This window comes from Aulonocara stuartgranti (genome assembly GCF_965226115.1).
Source record: "Aulonocara stuartgranti genome assembly, chromosome: 3".
Classification (NCBI taxonomy): domain Eukaryota; kingdom Metazoa; phylum Chordata; class Actinopteri; order Cichliformes; family Cichlidae; genus Aulonocara; species Aulonocara stuartgranti.
The window spans coordinates 10,915,656-10,936,293 of NC_138941.1; the positions used below are offsets into that span (position 1 = coordinate 10,915,656).

Sequence of the window (20,638 nt, forward strand, 5' to 3'; positions counted from 1 at the left end):
TCCTCGGCTGCTCACTTCATGCACTTCTGTCTGTGTGACAGTCCAATGACATCACAGCTGTTTCCAGCCCCAGTGTCTCAGGACTGGACACCTTTAAACATGTCGAGGATCAAACAGCTGTCATGTATCTGTAGCAACAACATCATTGAATCTGTAACAACTGGAGCCAAACCAGTGGCTCTGCTGGGATCACTGGTGAGCCAACACTTCCTTGTTGATGCAGATTTCAGGGCTTCCTTTTGCTCCTCCGTTATAACTGTTCTCTCTTCTCAACACATGATGACACAAAGGAATCAGCAGTGACAAAGATGATGCTGAAGAGAAGCACACACTTCACACATATAACAGAGCAGTGCAGTTACACACACCTCTGCTCGACATCAGGCCTCAAACAAAGACACAAAACACTAACTTGACTCTAAACAGAAGAAACGAGCAGCTGTTTCTGTTCTGTGCTTATTTATATTTGACACACATGCTTCTCTTTGTGCAAACACACATCGCACTATAAGGGTAACCTCGCACACAATGATTGGACAGCACAGTGATGATGCTGGGAGATCCTATACGCAGCAACACAGAAACACTGAGAACTTTAAACAATGATGGAAAGTGTTATAAATGACTTGTTGGCCTCTGATCTGTCACAAACAGCTGAAACGTGTCTCTCATGAGTCACATGAAGGTTTTTGACAGAAAGGACAAAAAGTAGCTGCAGTCAGTTTGTGTCATTTTTATATTTATTCATCTGGGAGAAAAATCTGAGGGACATTAAAATGTGTTTTCAACAGAGACAAGAACATGAATATAACAGAACAGGTAAATGAACATGTTTCAAGTAAACAGCTGGACTGATCAGGTCCAAACACAGAGTGATAAACTTGTCAAACAGCTGTCATATCTTTATATAGAAGCTCTTTATAAATGCTGCTCACTGCAGTCTGTTTACTAATAATGTCAAAGTGTTAGAAACACAGAAACATCAGAATGGTCTTTGTTCACAGAAACCTGTCTGGGATCCTTTGTTGTTCTTTTGATGCAGAGTTACATTATAAATATAAAGAGTTATTTCAGAGTCTCATCAGTTTTCCTGCATGTCTTTATTTAACACATCAGCAGGGCTGAAGCTCTCATGTTAAACACACACTGATCTATGGACACGTTCATGTGTTTCTAACAGAACCAGGCTGTTATCAGCCTGCACTAACATTATGTCACACACACTGAATGTAACAGTGACAGTTTACATCATCACACAATCAGCTGTGATTGTTTCACTGTCATCAAACGAGTCAACAGGAAGTAGAATCAATAGAAACCAATCATTTACTGACAGCATGTCTGATGGAAATAAGTGCAGATTATGTATGAAGTCTAACTGCACACAGTAACTGTGTTACAATAAGGACTTAACAGCGCCCTCTGCTGGAGTGTTTCAGTACTGCGTTAACTAGAATACACCACCTCCTCCTCACACCACCTGCTACAGCTCTACTCTTCTATGACTACAGTCATCCACAGCACTGATGTGAGGTCACATGGTTCATATGTAAGGAGCACAGCTGACCTCAGGTCAGTTTAATGACTGTGAGCAGCAGCTGTGTTATTGTCACTGTGACAGGGAGACACTCTCAGACACAGCGCTCATGTCAGCTTGTTCTCATGCAGGAGGATCAGGAGCTCCATGTTTGTCTTTCTGTTTGAATCATGATGTGTTTGTGCCATCAGAGTCTGTCATGAGTACTCAGGGTTTCACAGCAGCTCTTCTGGATGCTGACGAGGACTCCAACCTCATGTTTCACCTCTCTGAGCTTCTGATGTCTGTGAACACTCGTGTTTCTTCTCTGGGCTCATCTGGACAAAAACACCTTTCTGTGTTTGGCTGCAGCCTCATTCTGACTGACAGGAAGTGTGTTATCCATGAGCTGCACTTCTGTGAGGAAGTTTCCTGCTGTGTTTCCTGTCTGTGGACAAACACGAGTGTTCCAGCTGAGGACTTGCTTCCTTCCACCTGTCCATACAGGACATCACGCTGTCTGCAGCTCTGTAAATGCAGCTCCAGGTCCTTCCACGTGCTGCTCTGTATTTGTGCAGTTTGTAGTGTGTCCTGGGAAACGTAGCACACATGGTGTTCTTCTGCTGTTTCCTCCTTTCACTGAGTGTGAAACACTGACGCTGTGCTGTTGTTCACAGAGGGGAGCTGATTCTAGCTGCAGCTGGACTCTGTCATCTAACTGAATGTGTTGGTGCTGATCACGGGGCTCTGAGGGGGGAGCAGCAGGAGGACTCTGGATGCTGACGTCAGTGTATCTGTGGAAGCTCCCACAGCGTGTCTGTCATTCAATATTGTGCTGTATATTGTATCTATGCAAAGATGAACAGACTGTGTGTTCACTGGTCTCTGTGCTGCAGCTCTGATGTCATCATCACTCCCTCCTCCACCCTCAGCAGTCCCAGCATGCTGCTGTGGTGCACCCCACCCTCACTCTACACCTGAGCCACAGACCACACCCTCCACCTCAATATACACCACAGTTTTCTCTGCTGTGGAAATGAGATCAGGAGGAAATCATCATTATTATTATTTAATAAACGCTCACATTAATGTGGGCTTATTTGTTTCATATTAGAAACATTAGTTGAGTGTTTTTAGTATAAAATGGTCAAAGTCCCTCTTTTTGCTCCTCCCCTCACCTGTGGATGGGCGGTGCTGTTACCGTGGTGACAGCTTGGATGTGTTTCAGTCCTGCCTGGTTATCACTGCAGGAATCTTTCACATTTATTACAGGTAATAACTCTGATTTTTCTGTGTATTATGAACCAAATGTATCCTGATACACACAGAGATGGATGAGCAGAGGTTTTTTTTGCAGTTTATGTAGTTACTATGGACTTAATGCATACATATTATTAAAATTAGGGCTATAACAGTTGTATTGATGTATAGCAACTTGAAATGCTCCCACAAATGGCTCCACAGCATGTAAAAATATAACAAAAGCTCTGGCGGACTTGGTTCTGTGGTCAGTGTTAAAGGGTGAAGTTAAACTCTGTAATCTTCACTGTGTCACAGAGTTCAGTGAGTCCCGTTATTCACAGTATCAATCAGATCATCAGAGAACAGCTGATCAGCAATCAGTGGTGCCAACAGCGCCTCCTGTGGTGAGAGGATGCAATAATGCAATGTAGCATTTTTCCACTCAACACTTGCAGTCATGGAAACTGTCTGTTGGATCTGTGTGACGTTGCTTTCTTGGTTAGAGTTCCTCACAAATGTCCAGATGATTCTTCTAATGAGGCGTCGACCATGTTTGCAGCTCTTTGGAAGAAAACGTCGCCCTTTGCCATCCTTACTTTTCTTTGACTTCTTCAAATGCAGCTGAACTCCAGCTGGTATTTTCTTGGACTTTGCAGCTGTTTCTGGTCATCAGTTCATTCCTGCAAACCTCTGAAGCTGAACAACAATGATGCTGCATTGCTGGCTGATCCCAAAAGGTTGATTCTGTTCATCTGGACGTTTTCAGAAACGTTTGCTCACTGATCAGGTGACTTCTTCAGTCTCAGCTGACTGCAGCTTTACAAGCTTACAAACAGCACATTTGCACAATGACTGAAAGCAGCAGCACCTGATATATATGATACTAATATAATACATATACATATATAATCCATACTAATGATGAAGGAACTGAGCTCACAGTCCATTGTTCATTCAGTGAACTACTCAGTTTATTTTGGGCCTCAGAAATGCTCACTCTGTTTGTACATCACTGTCAGCAATAGACTCATTCTGCTGTGTGGACAGGAACACATGTGACATCACTTCCTGTTTGTTTGTGACTGAAGAAGTTTACAAGGAATCATTTAGAAGAGTTTCAAACATCAACTGATTGAATCCATGAATCTGAAAACGTGTTTGTGAGTGAAAGAGACAGACATGTACAGACTGAACTATCTGTTCAACAGTCAGAGTGTTTCTGTAACAGGAGACACTCTTTACACTCCACTCAGCACAGGGACACTGAGGCACCAGGAGACCAGACATAAAACCCAGGATAAAGAGTTTGAGTGAATGTGGTGTTGAAGGTGTGGAGGTGGATCAGAGTGTCAGAGGAGACTCTGTAGAAGGACAGAGTGCCAGCAGGACAGTCCACATACACTGCTGCTCTGTTAGAGACAGAGGAGGAGGAGGAGGAGGAAGAGGAGATGGATGTTTGTATCTTATTGTGCCAGACATGACGAGGACCATTATAATCACAGTACAGACTCCAGGACTGATCATTGTATCCAAACACACAGTCATCACTGTCTCCTTTCCTTCCGATGCTTCTGTAACTCACTGATATAGAAACGTCTCCTCTCCACTCGACCTCCCAGTAACAGCGACCAGTCAGACCATTTCTACACAGCAGCTGAGGCCAACCATCAAATCTGTCTGGATGATCAGGATATGACTGAACCTCCTCCACACGTGTCACCTTCCTGTTGTTGTCAGACAGTTGGAGCTCTGTGTTCACTGTGTTTGTGTCGATTGTGAGTTGACAGGAATCTGATGGAGAGAACAAACACAATCCAGCTGCAGTTATTGATCCATCATCTGTTCATTGATTGACACTTTGATGATGACTCCTGACATGATGAAGATGGTTGAATGTGTGCTGCTTTGTTTTCATGAATCCCATTAAAAACACACTTACACTTCCTCAGACCTGGTCTCAACCATCGGACTCCAGCAGGCTCCACCCTGAAAGGAGGAGGGGGGTCAGAGCAGCACAGTCAGCATGCACACATGGACATTACATGGCTCTCACACACACACTGTTACACACTGAGCTCAAAGCTCGGCTCCACTGTTTTATTCAAAGAAATCTACATTTATTTATCAGCACATTTAAAAACAGCTTGAGCCAAAGTGCTGCACAGAGTAGAGAGAAAATAGGAAACATACACAGTAATGACTATAAAGACTGGTCAGGATTGAAAGCTACAGAGTACAAATGTGTTTCCAACCGGCTTTTAAAAATGTCCAGTGTTGGTGACGACCTGATGTGAAGGGCGACTGTTCCAGAGTTTGGCTGCAGCCATCGATAAAGCTCACCTCTGTTTTTACGTCTAGTTCTGGTCAGAAGCTGCTTATCTGCAGACCTGAGGGCTCCACTTGGATTCTTTTGTTAAAGAGAGATAAGATGGAGCCAATCCATTCACAGATTTAAAGACAACCAGATCTGGAAGTGGATTCTACCACGTACTGGTAACCAGTGGAAGAAGCTGGTGATGGGTCGTCTAGCACAGACCCACCGCTGGAACCAGACAATTGATGAGGGAGAGAACTGTGACAGCGCCGTTCCTTCACTTGACCTCAGTCGCTCTCGTCTGCTCCCTCGTAACACTGCTCTTTATTGAGCTTACATGAATATGCACAAGTTCATTATGACGTCTTACACAGGTATGAACAAAGAGTACCAGTCTGTGCATAGTGTGTGTGTGTGTGTGTGTGTGTGTGTGTGTGTGTGTGTGTGTGTGTGTGTGCGTGTGTGTTCCAGATGTGACCCTGTGACCCCAAAGCTGGTGCTAAGAGTCCAGCGGTCCCCCTAACAAAGGGCTCTTATACTTAACCAGACACAGAGTAGGTGTCCTCCTACACCAGGGGTCTCAAACTCGCGGCCCGCGGGCCAATTGTGGCCCGCAGGACGATAGTTTTTGGCCCCACCTTAATATGAAAATGTAATGTTAGTTTGATAATGTATGACACTTTACAGTCACATAGACACGTGGGAACGTGCACATGTAGGCATTCACGTGCTCGTGCACATAGACACAGACAGAGTTTGCAGCACACCGTAGGGGGTTTTATAATGGGGTCACTTCTATAAAGCTGGCTGTAACTAACAAAGGGGTGAAGATTTTTGCAGAGGGCCTCATCTTCCCTTCTAGAAGTGCATGCTTAAATGAAGATGAATAAAGATGAATAAAGATTTTGTAAAAATGACTACTGAGTCCGGTGCCATCTCTGGATGCCCCAAGTATAAAAAAAACCGGGGTAAAACTGATTTCGTAACAACTGCTACCGGCTTTTTATCTGCCGATCGCCGTGCTACGGTTGCAAGAAAAAGAAGCAGAAATGACGTTCTCTACGCATTGAGACGTTCCCCGTCCGTCGGCTAAACGCTTGATTGAAACTTCAATGCGACAGTGACACCAAGTAGAATTATAAATGTCACATAGCCCCAAACATGTCTTTTTCAAAGCCTGCGGTGAAGAGAAAGGTTGGTGATGAGCACCGACAATTTCAGGAAAAGTGGGAAATGCAATATTTCTTTGTTGAGCACAGGGGCACCCCGACCTGTCTTATTTGCACAGAGAAAGTTGCGCTGCACAAGGAATACAATTTGAAACGTCATTACACAACTAGACATGCTGAGCTGGATGCAAAATACCAGGGAGACGAGAGAGCGAACCGGGTTGCCAGTCTTAAAACAGATCTACTGAGGCAGCAAGATTTCTCCAAGAAAGCAACCAAAGAGAATAATGCAGCAGTCGGAGCCACGTGGTTAGTGAGATGATTGCTAAAGCAGGGAAGCCATTCACAGAAGGTGCATTTGTCTAAAAGTGCATATTGCAGGCTGCAAATATAGTCTGTCCGGGAAAGAAAGGTCAGTTTAGCAACATCAGCCTTTCTGCCAACACCGCAGCAGATCGCATTTCTGACCTGTCAAGTGACATTTATGACCAACTGTGTGAGAAAGCCAAATGTTTCAGTGTATACTCAGTCGCTCTTGATGAGACCACAGACATCACCGACACTGCCCAGCTCCCAATGTATGTCCGTGGTGTTGATGACAGTTTTGAAGTGATGGAGGAGCTGCTCACAGTAATTCCAATGCATGGCCAGACCACCGCTCAGCAGATATTTACAAGCTGTGTGATGCCATTGAGAATGTTGGTTTGCCATGGAAGAGGTTTGTTGGAATAACAACAGATGGAGCGCCATCAATGACAGGGAGGAAACATGGACTGGTGGCACAAAACAAACTGGAAGAGGAAGGCGTGGAGGAGGCCATTGCTCTGCACTGCATCATCCATCAGCAGGTCCTTTGCAGCAAATGCCTGAAGTTTGACAATGTGATGTCTATTGTTGTGAAATGCATCAACCAAATCAGATCCAGGGGCTTAAAGCACCGAAGGTTCTGTGCTTTTTTAGAGGAAATGGAGTCAGAATATGGGGATGTGCTCGACTTCACTGAGGTACGTTGGCTCAGCAGGGGAAATGTATTAAAGAGACTTTTTGAGTTGAGAGCAGAAGTGAAGCCTTCATGGAGAAGGATGGAGTTAGTGTTCCTGTGCTAACTGATCCCAAATGGCTCATGGACTCAGCTTTTCTTGTTGATATGACACATGAGCTTAATGTACTGAACAAGACGTTACAAGGCCAGGGGCAACTTGTCAGTGCTGCCTATGACAACGTGAGAGCATTCTCCACAAAACTGGCGCTCTGGAAAGCTCAGCTCTCTCAGACAAACCTTTGCCATTTCCCAGCATGCAAGGCACTCGTGGATGCAGGCACACCATTCAGTGCTGACGAGTATGTTGATGTCATTTTGAGGCTACAGGAGGAATTTGATCACAGATTTGCTGACTTCAAGACACACAGAGCCACCTTTCACATTTTTGCGGACCCCTTCTCCTTTGATGTGCAAGATGCCCCTTCTGTGCTTCAAATGGAGCTCATTGAGCTGCAGTGCAACTCTGAACTCAAAGCAAAGTTCAGGGAGGTGAGTGGAAAAGCAGACAAGCTTGGACAATTTTTGAGAGACTTGAGCCCTAGTTTCCCTCGGCTTTCCCGAATGTTCAAGCGGACCATGTGCCTTTTTGGTAGCACATACTTGTGCCAAAAGCTCTTCTCCACTTTGAACTTCAATAAGTCCAAGTACAGGTCCAGACTTACGGATGATCATCTTCAAGACATACTGAGGGCCGCAACTGCTTCCTCCCTCAGGCCAAATCTGGCTCGGCTATGCGAGAGGAAACGCTGCCAGGTCTCTAGCAGCAAGGAGTAGGCAAGAGAAGCCATGTTCAGAAGAACAGTTCATTTTCTCCAGTGTTCCATTCATGTTCAGAAGAAGGTTATAGAACTGTTAATACAGACATTTCAATCTAAATACAGCAGATATAGAAGACTGAAAGAAACACACAAGTTCACTGACTAAAAATATCTTATTATTGTTTTATTTATGTATTACAGATTGATTTATTTTCTTATTAATTCTTAATTTGTTTATTTATTTTTCATATTTTGTGTTAAAAAATAAAAATAAAGAGATTTGAGAAGATTGGAATTTTTTAACCATGCCTTTCTTGTAGAAAACCTAATGCGGCCCAGCCTCACCCAGACTCTGCCTGCAGCGGCCCCCAGCTAAATTGAGTTTGAGACCCCTGTCCTACACCATAAATCAGTAAGAGAGGGTACGACCTCTCTCATGGCCCCAAGTGGTGTGTGCATGCCAGAGCACTCTGGAAGGCACACAGAGTCTTTACAGACTACTCAGGATCAAACCTCTATCATCATGCAATCGATTATACAACTCTAAGCATATATGAGTAAATATTTCTAAGCATAAATGACAATCAACAATATAAACCTTACAGCTGGTTTTAATAACAGAATTCATTTGTTTCTCAAATGAGAAAGAGCTATCGAGAAACACTCCTAAATCTTTAGTTCTGAACTTTTCCAGTGGGCCAAGGTCAACATTATCTGCTAATGCTAAATAGGCTGCCGTTATTAACTAATGCTAATTTGATGTGAATTAGCATTATGCACTAATGCTAACACTTTTTAACAATGTGAGTAGCTAATGCTAACACTATTTCCCTTAACTTTATAACATTGTGAACGGCTAATGCTAACACTCTTTTTCCTAGCATTACAACATCTGAGCTGCTAATGCTAAGTAGGCCGCCATTAGCACCTACGTCTATCCATCCATCCATCCATTCGCTTCCGCTTATCCTTTTCAGGGTCGCGGGGGGCGCTGGAGCCTATCCCAGCTGTCATAGGGCGAAAGGCGGGGTACACCCTGGACAGGTCGCCAGTCTGTCGCAGGGCTAACACACAGGGGCAGACAACCATTCACACTCACATTCACTCGCACATTCACACCTAGTGGCAATTTGGATTATCCAATTAACCTATCCCCACAAGCTGCATGTCTTTGGACGGTGGGAGGAAGCCGGAGTACCCGGAGGGAACCCACGCAAACACGGGGAGAACATGCAAACTCCACACAGAAAGACCCCGGCCTGATGGTGGAATTGAACTCAGGACCTTCTTGCTGTGCGGCAACAGTGCTAACCATCGTGCCACCGTGCTGCCCACCTACGTCTAATTTAAGGCAAATACGCATTAGAACCTAATGCTCATATCGTTTTCCTTTGCTTTATAGCAATGTGAGCAGCTACTGCTAAATAGCATTAGCTAATAACAGCAGTCTAATTTAATGCAAGTTAGCATCATTTGCATTATAACGATGTGAGGAGTTAATGCTAAGTATGCTGCCATTAGTGGCTAATTCTAATTAGGGGTGAATAATTATTACAAGCTAATGCTAATATCGTTTTCTCTTCCCTTTTAACAATGTGAGCAGCTAGTGCTAGGTAGGCTGAAGCTAGCAGCTAATGCTAAAGCTAAAGATAATTTGATGTGAATTAGCATTACATTAGTGAGGAGTTAATGCTAAGTAGACTGCCATTAGCAGGTAATGCTAATTTAAGGTTAATAGGAATTGGCATCTAATGCTAATACCATATTTTCTTGCTTTAACCCTTTAAAACTGGTCAGAGTGGGCACACTCCGTTTTGCGCAACTATTTTTAAATCCCGGTAGCACTGTAATCACGTGAGCTAGCGCAATAATTTTTTTTGCATATGAAACCTGAGGAGTTGTATTTACATCTTATGCCATCAGCTTGTCCTAGGTTACAGTTTCCTTCCACATATGCTTAGGACTCATATTGCACTGCTGGAAATAGTTTATTTTGATGCATATGCTGTTATTTTGCAAATTTGCAGTATAATATTTATTTTCGTTTTTCCTGCAGTATATAAAAATTGGTGTATTTCAAAAATAAAACTATGAAGGCACTCAAAATAAATTTCCTGAGGTGGGAAACTATTTTGTGCAACTTTTTTGTATTTACAGTTTTGAGGGATAAGCCTCTTAAATTTCTCTAACTAGAAATATATGTTAAAAAAACAAAAACGATTTTCAATTTTTTTGTAGTTTATTGCACTTTTTTGCAATTTATGTAATTACTATGCACTTAATACATACATATTATTAAAATTTAGGCTGTAATGGTTGTATTGATGTATAGCAACTTGAAATGCTCCCAAAAATGGCTCTACAGCATGTAAAAATATAATATAAGCTCTGGCGGACTTGGTTCTATGGTAGGTCTTAAAGGGTTAAATCAATATCATTAGCTAATCCGATTGCTCAGTCTGACGTCAGGTGAAGTCATTTTTATGCATTTAAGAGCTGTGTTGAATTCAACATTACAAACTGAACATTAGAACTATCCTCTTCTCCAGGATTTTCCTGATTTAACATTTCAATATGACATTTCCAGCGCTTTGTTTTCTCTGCTCACAGACAAAACAGATACACGCATGTATATACAGCCCACGTCCAGCTCTGCATGCACTCCTGCTCCATTTCTATAGAGAATAAACAACGTAACACAATCATTCTCCATTGTTTTCAACTCAACCAGCTGCATTTAATAAAGGAGTTTGAATTTACTTTACAACAGCTGCTGTTGTTTCCTGTCTGCATTCATGTTCTTAACTGTACTCCACACATTCTGAACTGGTGTACCGTAATTGTCGGGCTATAAGCCGCTACTTTTTGCACAAGCTTTGAGCCCTGCGGCTTTTAGTCAGGTGCGGCTTTTCTATGGATTGTCCATGAGCGGATTTGTTTTGTTTGTTCCGCTGTTGTACGGCACTACGTTGCCTGGCGGAAGGATCGGGGTTCAAGAGTGGTATGTTGGTCACATGTCCATCCGTCAGGCAACGTAGTGCAGTACGAGGTAGCGCGAAAAACAAACTTCAAAGTAGCGCTACCCGTTCAGCTGGAGGCCTGGATGATGAGCGGCGATAAACTTGCAAAAAGCAAGTTATGCCCAACTCCACCATTGGATTCTGACAGCGTGGAAAAGTGTGAAAACATCCACGATCACCAACAGATTTCGAAGGGCTGAATGCTGCATGATGGAGAGCAGGACACCGCCACGGCCCTTCTGAGGGTGTTCGACTCTGACACTGACAACGAGGATTTCTTTGGTTTTGAAAGTGACAACGAAAGAAAGAAGCTGAGAGTGGATGACGAAGCCACCCTGAGCCTGTTTGTTTCCGACACTGGAGAAGAGGACTTTGGTGGTTTTAGTGCGCAGGAAGATGGTGGTGAATGACTGACTTTTCTTCTTGTTAAAGCCGTGTCACTGCACCTGAGCCTAAAAGGTAGTCCGAATCAATTGTTCTGGTGTGCTGTAGGTTATTGTTATGTACTACATTTGTTAGTCGTTTATGAAGCACAGTACATGTTTTGTACTTGTAATTACCGCTACTTGTACATATACCTAAAAAGTTATGCAAATATGTACCCATAACTTGTTTTTCAAAATATTAATAAAAGGGGTGTGTCTCCAAACAGCCATCTCTTTCCTGACAATTCGCTTTGTGCATATTCTCTTACATATGATAAGTCAACATTGAAACACCTGCGGCTTTTAGTCAGGTGCGGCTAATGTATGTACAAAACAGGATTTTCCCCTGATTTTAGCTTGTGCGGCTAATATTCAGGTGCGCTCTGTAGTCTGGGAAATACGGTAGTTCTTCCTAAAGTACTGCAGTATTCCTGCCAGTACATCCTTTTAGTTTTCCTAACTGTTTCCTCTGATGCTCGTTGCTATTCTTTCCTCAATGCAAATTCATGCTAAGCTCCTTCATATCCATCCCTGTTTCTAAACCTGTAATAATTGCTTTAATGTGTCTTTGGCCTAATTATGAGTCTGTCCATATGTTTGTAGTTCCCCACTTGCTTTGGTTTCTTAGCTCTGATTCTCTCAAATTTATCCTTGAAATCATTTACTGGCATCTCTCCCTCTCACTCCCACTATCCCCAGAACACCAGAGTATTCATCTCCTGGTTTATCCTATGGCCTCTTTGCATTTTCTCCAATCATCCCTGTTTCTAGAGTCTCACCCCATCTGCAGGCAGTCCAAGAGAAACTGCCTCTGCCATTTTCTTCTTCTTAATCTTTGATTTTTCTCTTCACTTTCTCCATTGGGTCTTCTTAGACGCACTTTCCAGAAAGCAGCAACATTTTTTGTGCCCCATTTTTCAAATTGTGCATCTTACTTCAGCTTAATGTGTTTCCTGTTTTGTTTTTACACAGGTCATGTAAAAGAAATCCTACCAGAGACTCGACAAAGCTGAACTGAAAGACAGCACAGGCAATAAATCAGAGCAGCACAGAACTTAAGCTCATGGTCCATAGAAGCTGGGCTCTACAGGTGTACCAGGACAAGCTTAGTGTAAGTCCCTCGAAAAAGTTTCACTTGTGCTGTTTCGGTGTAAATTACTGGTTTGTTTGAACAATTTCATCAGCTGAACCATAAATACTCCAAAACAATTTCTTTGTGACTCAGTGTGATTTTTCATTTTGTAATATTAGCATGTCAAACTCTACATTCTCTACACAGATGAGAAATGAAGTGTATTTAATAATAAAAGTTATCTCTCAGAGACAAAGTTAGTGTCTCATTCAGGTCTGTATCTGAGTAGCCTCAGACACATGCAGTGCTCATATTTTCTGTTTTGTGTGTCACTCAGACCTCTTCCTGACAGGGGCAGCAATTTCATTTAAAGTCCCATTCACTGATACAGGCTGCTGGAGCTCCAACCAGGAGGGTACACACATGATCCAGGGAAAAAAATTATATATGGTCTCTTAGATAAATATTAAGAGGTCCTGTGTTTTACTAAAAAATCAAAGTAGTAAAACACAGGACCTTTGGGTTAGATATAAGGTGATTTGACAAATCATGTCTGTTGTAAATGAGGAAGCCATTTATCGACCTGACTCAGGTTTTAAATCATCATCAGAAAAGACTGAATCCTGACCTGAGAATCCCAAGTGTACACTTTGGACTCTCCACTGCAGAAAATAGAAGCTTCAGTCCTGAATCCTGCAGGTTGTTTTTACCCAGATCCAGCTCTGTCAGACGGGAGGACTGGGAGCTCAGGACTGAGGACAGAGCTTCACAGCTTCTGTCTGACAGGTTACAGCCACTCAGTCTGAAGAAAGGATGACAAGAAGACATGAAACACTTGTGTTAAAGTATATTCATGGTGCCATGAGGAGCTACTACATTTACAATATTTCAACACTGTTTCAGGACATGCTGGAATCCTTATTGCCTCATGTTACAAAAGACAAATGTGGCAGTTTACTGTGACTTGCATGGATTCATTAAAAAAACAAAACAAACACTGTTAATTTTTTCCAAATGAAATTGATTAAATGATGTTAATTGATGAAAAAAAAATCGATATTGCTTGATCTGACCTCAGCGTTTCCAGTTTGCAGTATTGACTCTTCATCCCAGCAGACAGAAGCTTCACTCCTGAATCCTGCAGGTTGTTGTTACCCAGGTCCAGCTCTGTCAGACGGGAGGACTGGGAGCTCAGGACTGAGGACAGAGCTTCACAGCTTCTGTCTGACAGGTTACAGCCACTCAGTCTGAAATCAAGGTGGAAGGGAGACAAGATCAACCAAACAAATCAGAGCTTTATTGCTGTTTTTATTGTTTTTAAGCAGAAATCAGTGAGGTGCTGGTAGATTCTGTTCTTTTGGTTTATTACCCAACAACACACACATACACTAATATTTGTGATTTTTGTAATAGTAGCATTTACAATGCAAAGCAACAGCGATCACAGATTGAAGGGGCCTGAATAAAACTACAATGCAGTGATTTTTAAGATGACCTGTTCTTCCAATTTCCAACAACAGATTTCTCCAACCTTAAAGTTAAAAATAATTCTTTATCTCATACTGAATCTTGGTGCACCTCCCCCCAGTTTATTAAAATGAAGAGGTACTGAAGTTGCTGTAAGTGATGTGTGATGCCACTGATTTCCTTTCTGATCCAATACAAAGTAAAATTCAGGCTGGTATCTGCGATACTGATGAAAACTATTCCTTCAGAATCAATACAAGACATCATAAGAAAATATGATGTTTTGTATAACATAAAAAGCCTGAATTTTAAAATATTCAGTTAATAATCAAAAACAGATGTGACTGAAAATAATAAAACTGAGAAACATTTTATGGCCATTCGATCCTTTTACAACCATTGCAAGAGCTTGGTTGGCATAGCCGGCAATACGTTGGATAGTAATAAGTCCGGTGGGTGATGGGCTCCACCAGGGCTGCCCTTTGTCACCGATTCTGTTCATAAATTTTATGTTTAAAGGCTGTATCAAAAGTTCATTCAAGTTACAATATTGTGGTCAAAAGTTCTCCTTTTTTCTTTTATACTATACAACTACGCTGTCTCATGGTTTTAGGACATGGATCTGTCATGGAAGAAATCTATGAACACTTTTAATCAACATTTTAAAAATAAACATGATCACAGATTTACTCACAGAGCCTTGTTGGAGGCTTTGACCACTGGCAGCAGCCTCAGAAGAGCCTCCTCTGAAGCAGAGTATTTCTTCAGGTCAAACACATCCAGATCTTCTTCTGATGACAGTAAGATGAAGACCAGAGCTGACCACTGAGCAGGAGACAGTTCACCTGTGGAGAGACTTCCTGATCTCAGGGACTGTTGGATCTCCTCCACTAGAGAACGATCATCCAGTTCATTCAGACAGTGGATCAGATTGATGCTTTTCTCTGCAGACAGATTCTCACTGAGCTTCTTCTTGATGCACTGGACTGTTTCCTGATTGGTATGTGAGCTACTTCCTGTCTGTGTCAGCAGACCTCGTAGGAGAGTCTGATTGGTCTGCAGGGAAAGACCCAGGAGGAAGCGGAGGAACAAGTCCAGGTGTCCATTTGGACTCTGTAAGGCCTTGTTCACAGCACCCTGGTGGAGAGATTGAAGTTTTAGTTTGTTAAATAATTTAGATTTCTTGGATGTTGTTTGTTGTTGTTCCAGCAGATTGAGTCCAGAGTTGATGAAGGTCAGATGGACATGAAGAGCAGCCAGCAACTCCTGAACACTCAGATGGATGAAGCAGAACACCTTGTCCTGGTACAGTCCTCTCTCCTCTTTAAAGATCTGTGTGAACACTCCTGAGTACACTGAGGCTGCTCTGATATCGATGCCACACTCTGTCAGGTCTGATTCATAGAAGATCAGGTTTCCTTTCTGCAGCTGATCAAAAGCCAGTTTTCCCAGAGACTCCATCATCTTCCTGCTCTCTGGACTCCAGTGTGGATCTGTCTCAGCTCCTCCATCATACTTGACCTTCTTCACTTTGGCCTGAACCACCAGGAAGTGGATGTACATCTCAGTCAGGGTCTTGGGCAGCTGTCCTCCCTCTCTGGTTTCCAGCACATCCTCCAGAACTGTAGCAGTGATCCAGCAGAAGACTGGGATGTGACACATGATGTGGAGGCTTCGTGATGTCTTGATGTGGGAGATGATGCTGCTGGCCTGCTCCACATCTCTGAATCTCTTCCTGAAGTACTCCTCCTTCTGTGGGTCAGTGAACCCTCTGACCTCTGTCACCATGCCGACACAGTCAGGAGGGATCTGATTGGCTGCTGCAGGTCGTGTGGTTATCCAGAGGCGAGCAGAGGGAAGCAGTTTCCCCCTGATGAGGTTTATCAGCAGCACATCCACTGAGGTGGACTTTCTAGGGTCAGTTAGGATTGTAGTTTTGTGGAAGTCCAGAGGAAGTCGACACTCATCCAGACCATCAAAGATGAACACAACCTGGAAGTCTTCAAAGCTGCAGATTCCTGCTTCTTTGGTTTCAGTAAAGAAGTGATGAACAAGTCCCACCAAGCTGAACTTTTCCTCTTTCAGCACATTCAGCTCTCTGAAAGTGAATGGAAATATGAACTGGATGTCCTGGTTGGCTTCGTCTTCAGCCCAGTCCAGGCTGTATTTCTGTGTTAAGACTGTTTTCCCAATGCCAGCCACTCCCTTTGTCAGCACTGTTCTGATTGGTTCGTCTCTTCCAGGTGAGGCTTTAAAGATGTCTTCTTGTCTGATGGTTGTTTCTGGTCTGTCTGGTTTCCTGGATGCTGTTTCAATCTGTCTGACCTCATGTTCATCATTGACCTCTGCAGTCCCTCCCTCTGTGATGTAGAGCTCTGTGTAGATCTGATTCAGAAGGGTTGGGTTTCCTGCTTTAGCGATGCCCTCAAACACACACTGGAACTTCTTCTTCAGGGTGGATTTAAGGTTACGATGACAAACAGCAGCTTGAAGCTCTGAATGAGAAGAAAAATAAACACTCAATTCCAAAAAGAACTAATCTTTAAAACATGTTGCTCCATCTTCCATCTCTGGAAAATGTTCATTTATCCAGCAGCTTAAATCTTTAGATAAATCCTCTTACTGCTCTGCAGACGGTCAGCCAGCTCCTCCTGCTTCATTCTCCTCAGGAAGTCCACTGTGATCTTCACAAATGCCTCTCTGCTGCTGCTCCTCTGACTCTCAAAGCATTCTGGGTAATCTGGACTCAGAACCTTCTGGATCTCCTTCAGCTCGTTCTTCACAAAAGTGATGACGTTGTCCTCCAGCAGCTGGAACAGAATATTTATGAATGAGCCAATCAGACTGAAATCATGGAGCCAAACATCAGATCCATGTTGGACACACTGACGATCCACTGGTCTACAAAGAGCAGCATGGAGATGACTGTGAACAGAACAGATGTAACAGTAGTTGTTGTACATGTACAGACCATAAATATGGAGTCCAGCTGTGTTTGATGCTGCTGGGCAGACTGACCACTGGGAACCTCTGAGCTCTGCTGGTCCACTCTGTGGAGGAACCATGAAGGATTAGATCAACACAGGATAAAGATCCAGGAGTTTCTGCTCAAATAACTTCATCTGAATCAAGTCTGTCAAGTTTTAAACTCTCAGATTGTGAACATATCAGTAATTTTCAGTCTGTTTTCATGGACGTCCTTTCAGTGGTGATGTCAGGGATGATTTTGAAGAAGCTCATCAAACTGAACCATCAGCAGATCACTGCTCCAAAACCAGAACATGATCCGAGTCTCCCTCCACCACCAGAACACCAGCTTTACTAACGTGGTAGATCAGTGTAGTACAGATCAATAACTGATGAGTCATTTGATCAAAATCACTGAGTGCTTCACGTCTGACCCTCTGATGCTTCTGTAGACATTTTGCATATTTAATGAATGTCTGACAGTTTTACATTCATTCTATGAACACAGTGGAAATGTTGTGTTATAGTCTCCATGTTGTTTCCAGCATCATAAATTCTTAAGTTCAGAAAATTAGATTCTTTCTTCACAGCTGAAAAACAACAACATTTATTCTCTATTGAAATCTGCATCGTCCACTCCAAAGGTCACAATCTGAAGGTAACATCTGGTTTTGTTCCCTGTGGTTAACTCTGAGCATCAGTATGGTGGGATTTATCCACTACATCCACACCACTGTGGTTCAGTGTTGTCCTGATGGAGTAACAGCAGCCAGTATGATCCAGGCTTTAGCTGCTGGGTCTCTGTGTGACCTCTCAGACTGTTTAACAGATCAGACACAAAGAGAATCAGAGCAGCTCTGTTCTTTAAAGACAAACATGAACCCACTCAGGTCACACTTTCCCCACAGATATGAGCATCACTGTCCTCAAACAGCAAATGACCAAGTCGAACATTTGGATCTTTTCTCTTTCATTGTTTTCTTTTTAATGAATCTTTGTAACAATCTGAGGATGTTTCAGGTCATATTTATCCAGGAAACACAAACATGTAAAGGAGTCATCACAGCTCTCTGACCTCGTTGCTCCAGGTTCACCACTGAAGGCTGGAGGGTGATCTTTGGACCCGTCACTCCTCACAGACGGACAGCTGGACCCTGCAGACTCTGCTCTGTCCTCCTCTTCCTCCATCATCGTCTTCAGTCAGTCTGAGAGGTAAACCACAAACACTCAGTGAGTTCACATTAACAGGAGGAACTGAGTTACAGTCGCTGACCTCTGACCTGTCATGTGACCATGAAACCAGGTCAATATGTCTGTAGGTTCAGTCATCCAGGTCATGTGATCTAAGGAGCTTGGAGAGAAAAGAGACGTCTTTAAGTTTCTGGAAGACGTTTCATCTGAGAAGCTTCTTCAGCTCTAAAACCAAACGGTGGAGAGTCCCAGATATTTAAACCTGAGAGGGAAAGAAAGCATGTCGCTGACCCACCACTGATGTTATTTCAAGGAGGAAACTGAGAGCCTTTGCACCAGGAGCACAAACATCAGCTCCAGCAATGATCCACTGATGTGTTTTTATTCCATGTATGAATGTTGTTATTGACAGAGATGACGTTTGTGTGTCAGTGATGCAGTGACTGTTGTTGTTACCTGTACAGGCTGGTTAGACTCTATGAAACAGATCATACAGATCTCTGCATGTTAGAAGAGACTATTAAAGGTCATGAATGAGACAAAGGCAGGGAGGCGTCCTTTACAGCTAAACAGCAGAGTGAGAGAACAGCCAGCACCTCTACATTTATCACATTATACAGCACATGTATGATACTGACAGGGATGAGAAGAATTTAGTGATTCTGATCCCATCATTGATATTACTTATTGATTCTCAGTAGCTCTGCTCTGACAGTCACCACCATCACTGAGCAGCATATCAAAGACATTTGTGCACATTAACTGCATGTTGTGGCTCAAATGTTTGTGCATGTTGGAGGCATTTCCTCTTTGTTGTGATCAGTGTTGGTCATTACTCAAAACAGTCATTATTACACATATTACACAGAACACTTTGATTAAAAGTAATGGAGTACGTTACTTCATTACTCCTCATAACATTACTTTGATGTTAAAATGAACAAATGAGCATGTAACAACATAAAGCTGAGGTACAGCCCCACACACCAACACAGATCCTGATGAGGTCACGTGATGTTTCTCTGAGTGTTTATGAACACAAATCAAAGATGAAACAGCACAAAGACACTTCAAAGTGATTCTACTGTAGAAACATGAACAGGTAGAAACCTGCAGCCTGACTGCTCATCACTTTGTTACCTGTTCAAGTTCAGCAGCAGCAGCTCACTTTATCACGGTGCTGGTCTGGGGTCAGTGTTTACTCAGCTTTAACCTCGCTCTGGGTTCTTGGCTAGCTTAGCGTTAGCTTAGTGTTAGCATGCTGTGTGCTAGCTTAGCGTCAGAGCTCTGCAGGTGTCTCGTGTGTAAATATTAATCACAGTGACAGTAAAGGAGGTAAAGGGCTGTGACGTCATCACGTACGCTGCGTCCTCTGTGGGCTCTGAGTGAACTCAAAGTACAAACTACAAGTACACAAACACGAACGTAGCTCAGAGTGGCGGACACACTCGGCCTCGTTGGTCCAGCTGTGAGTCCGTTACCGTGAACTATGGAGCGGCAGATTTGTGCTGAACTAAGCTGCACACAGCTGATGTTAGCCAGGAAACATTACACACTGACTTTAATGGAGAGACCGGAAATACAAACACACACAGTTTGTTGTGTGAAGAAATCAAACACGAGCTGAACAAACAGTAAAGTTCCTAAAGACAAACTGTTAAAGGAGGAAACAAAGCAAACTTACAGTTTCTTCACACACCAACAACAAGCTCCACTCCACACCTGGACACTAAACACGGACACACAGGTGAGCTGCTTCCTGGAAGGAGGCGGGGCTCCACCTGAAACTCAGCACAGGTGGGAGGGGCTCAGCTCTGTGTGTGCTGATGTGTTAACTTTAAAAATATGCCGTCTGACTGCTCAGACTGAGTCAGAGTAAAGTTCACATGCTGACGTGTGGAGACATGAAACCTTGTTGTAGCTGCAGGTGTGAACACACTGATCCCAGATCAGCTCTGCTGTATTTGTAACATGAACATTTCTGCTGCAAAGCTTCAAATGTTCAGCATGTTTCTCTGTTTCCAGTCTATAGATCCAGTCACACTTTCTACCTTCACCTGTGCAGTAAAGACTGAGAGCAGAGCTGAAACCAAGCGTCCAATCAGGGAGCAGCATCAACACCTGAGCTTCATTCAGACTCTGTTATTGAAGATGTTGTTGGTACAAAGTTCATCTGCTGCTCACATGAATCCATGAAAGATTTATTTCACTGAATGTTTCTTCAAAGCTCATTTCAACCTGTTGAAGTCATGAATGAAAGTGCAGACTGAGAGTGGATCACATGATGTTTGAGGTGTGTCATGTGACATGTTCAGTATTGTCACACATGTCTAGATTGTCCCTGATATCATAACTGCTCAAACACTGATGATTATATTTGAAGAATTATTCCTGATGGCAGCAAAGTTTGAATGGAGCTCTCTGTCTGTGCTGATTTGTCGCCCTCTGGAGGTCA

General features: G+C 43.0%; 3 protein-coding genes across 6 annotated transcripts in view; 2 read left to right on the forward strand and 1 right to left on the reverse strand.

Moving 5' to 3' along the window:
- The window catches only part of LOC309702186 (protein NLRC3-like), a 374,484-nt gene that overhangs the window by 283,288 nt on the left and 70,558 nt on the right, over positions 1-20,638 (forward strand). The window lies entirely within an intron of this gene.
- Positions 1-20,638, forward strand: part of LOC309702354 (uncharacterized protein) — a 103,688-nt gene that overhangs the window by 27,026 nt on the left and 56,024 nt on the right. The gene's annotated exons all lie outside the window — the stretch shown is intronic.
- LOC309702210 (protein NLRC3-like) lies at positions 772-20,011 on the reverse strand. Of its 4 annotated transcripts, XM_082526729.1 has the most exons (10): positions 19,868-20,011; positions 18,273-18,343; positions 18,068-18,197; positions 16,997-17,075; positions 16,649-16,835; positions 14,720-16,520; positions 13,632-13,805; positions 13,187-13,360; positions 4,698-4,744; positions 772-4,549 (listed from the first exon to the last, which is right to left on the reverse strand). In XM_082526729.1, the coding sequence occupies exons 3-10, from the start codon at positions 18,181-18,183 to the stop codon at positions 4,008-4,010; spliced, it is 3,120 nt and encodes a 1,039-aa protein (XP_082382855.1). In that variant the 5' UTR covers positions 18,184-18,197; positions 18,273-18,343; positions 19,868-20,011; the 3' UTR covers positions 772-4,007. The 4 variants fall into 4 exon arrangements, with proteins under 4 accessions (XP_082382855.1, XP_082382853.1, XP_082382854.1 ...); XM_082526727.1 differs by lacking the exon at positions 18,273-18,343; XM_082526728.1 differs by having other exon boundaries at positions 18,068-18,343.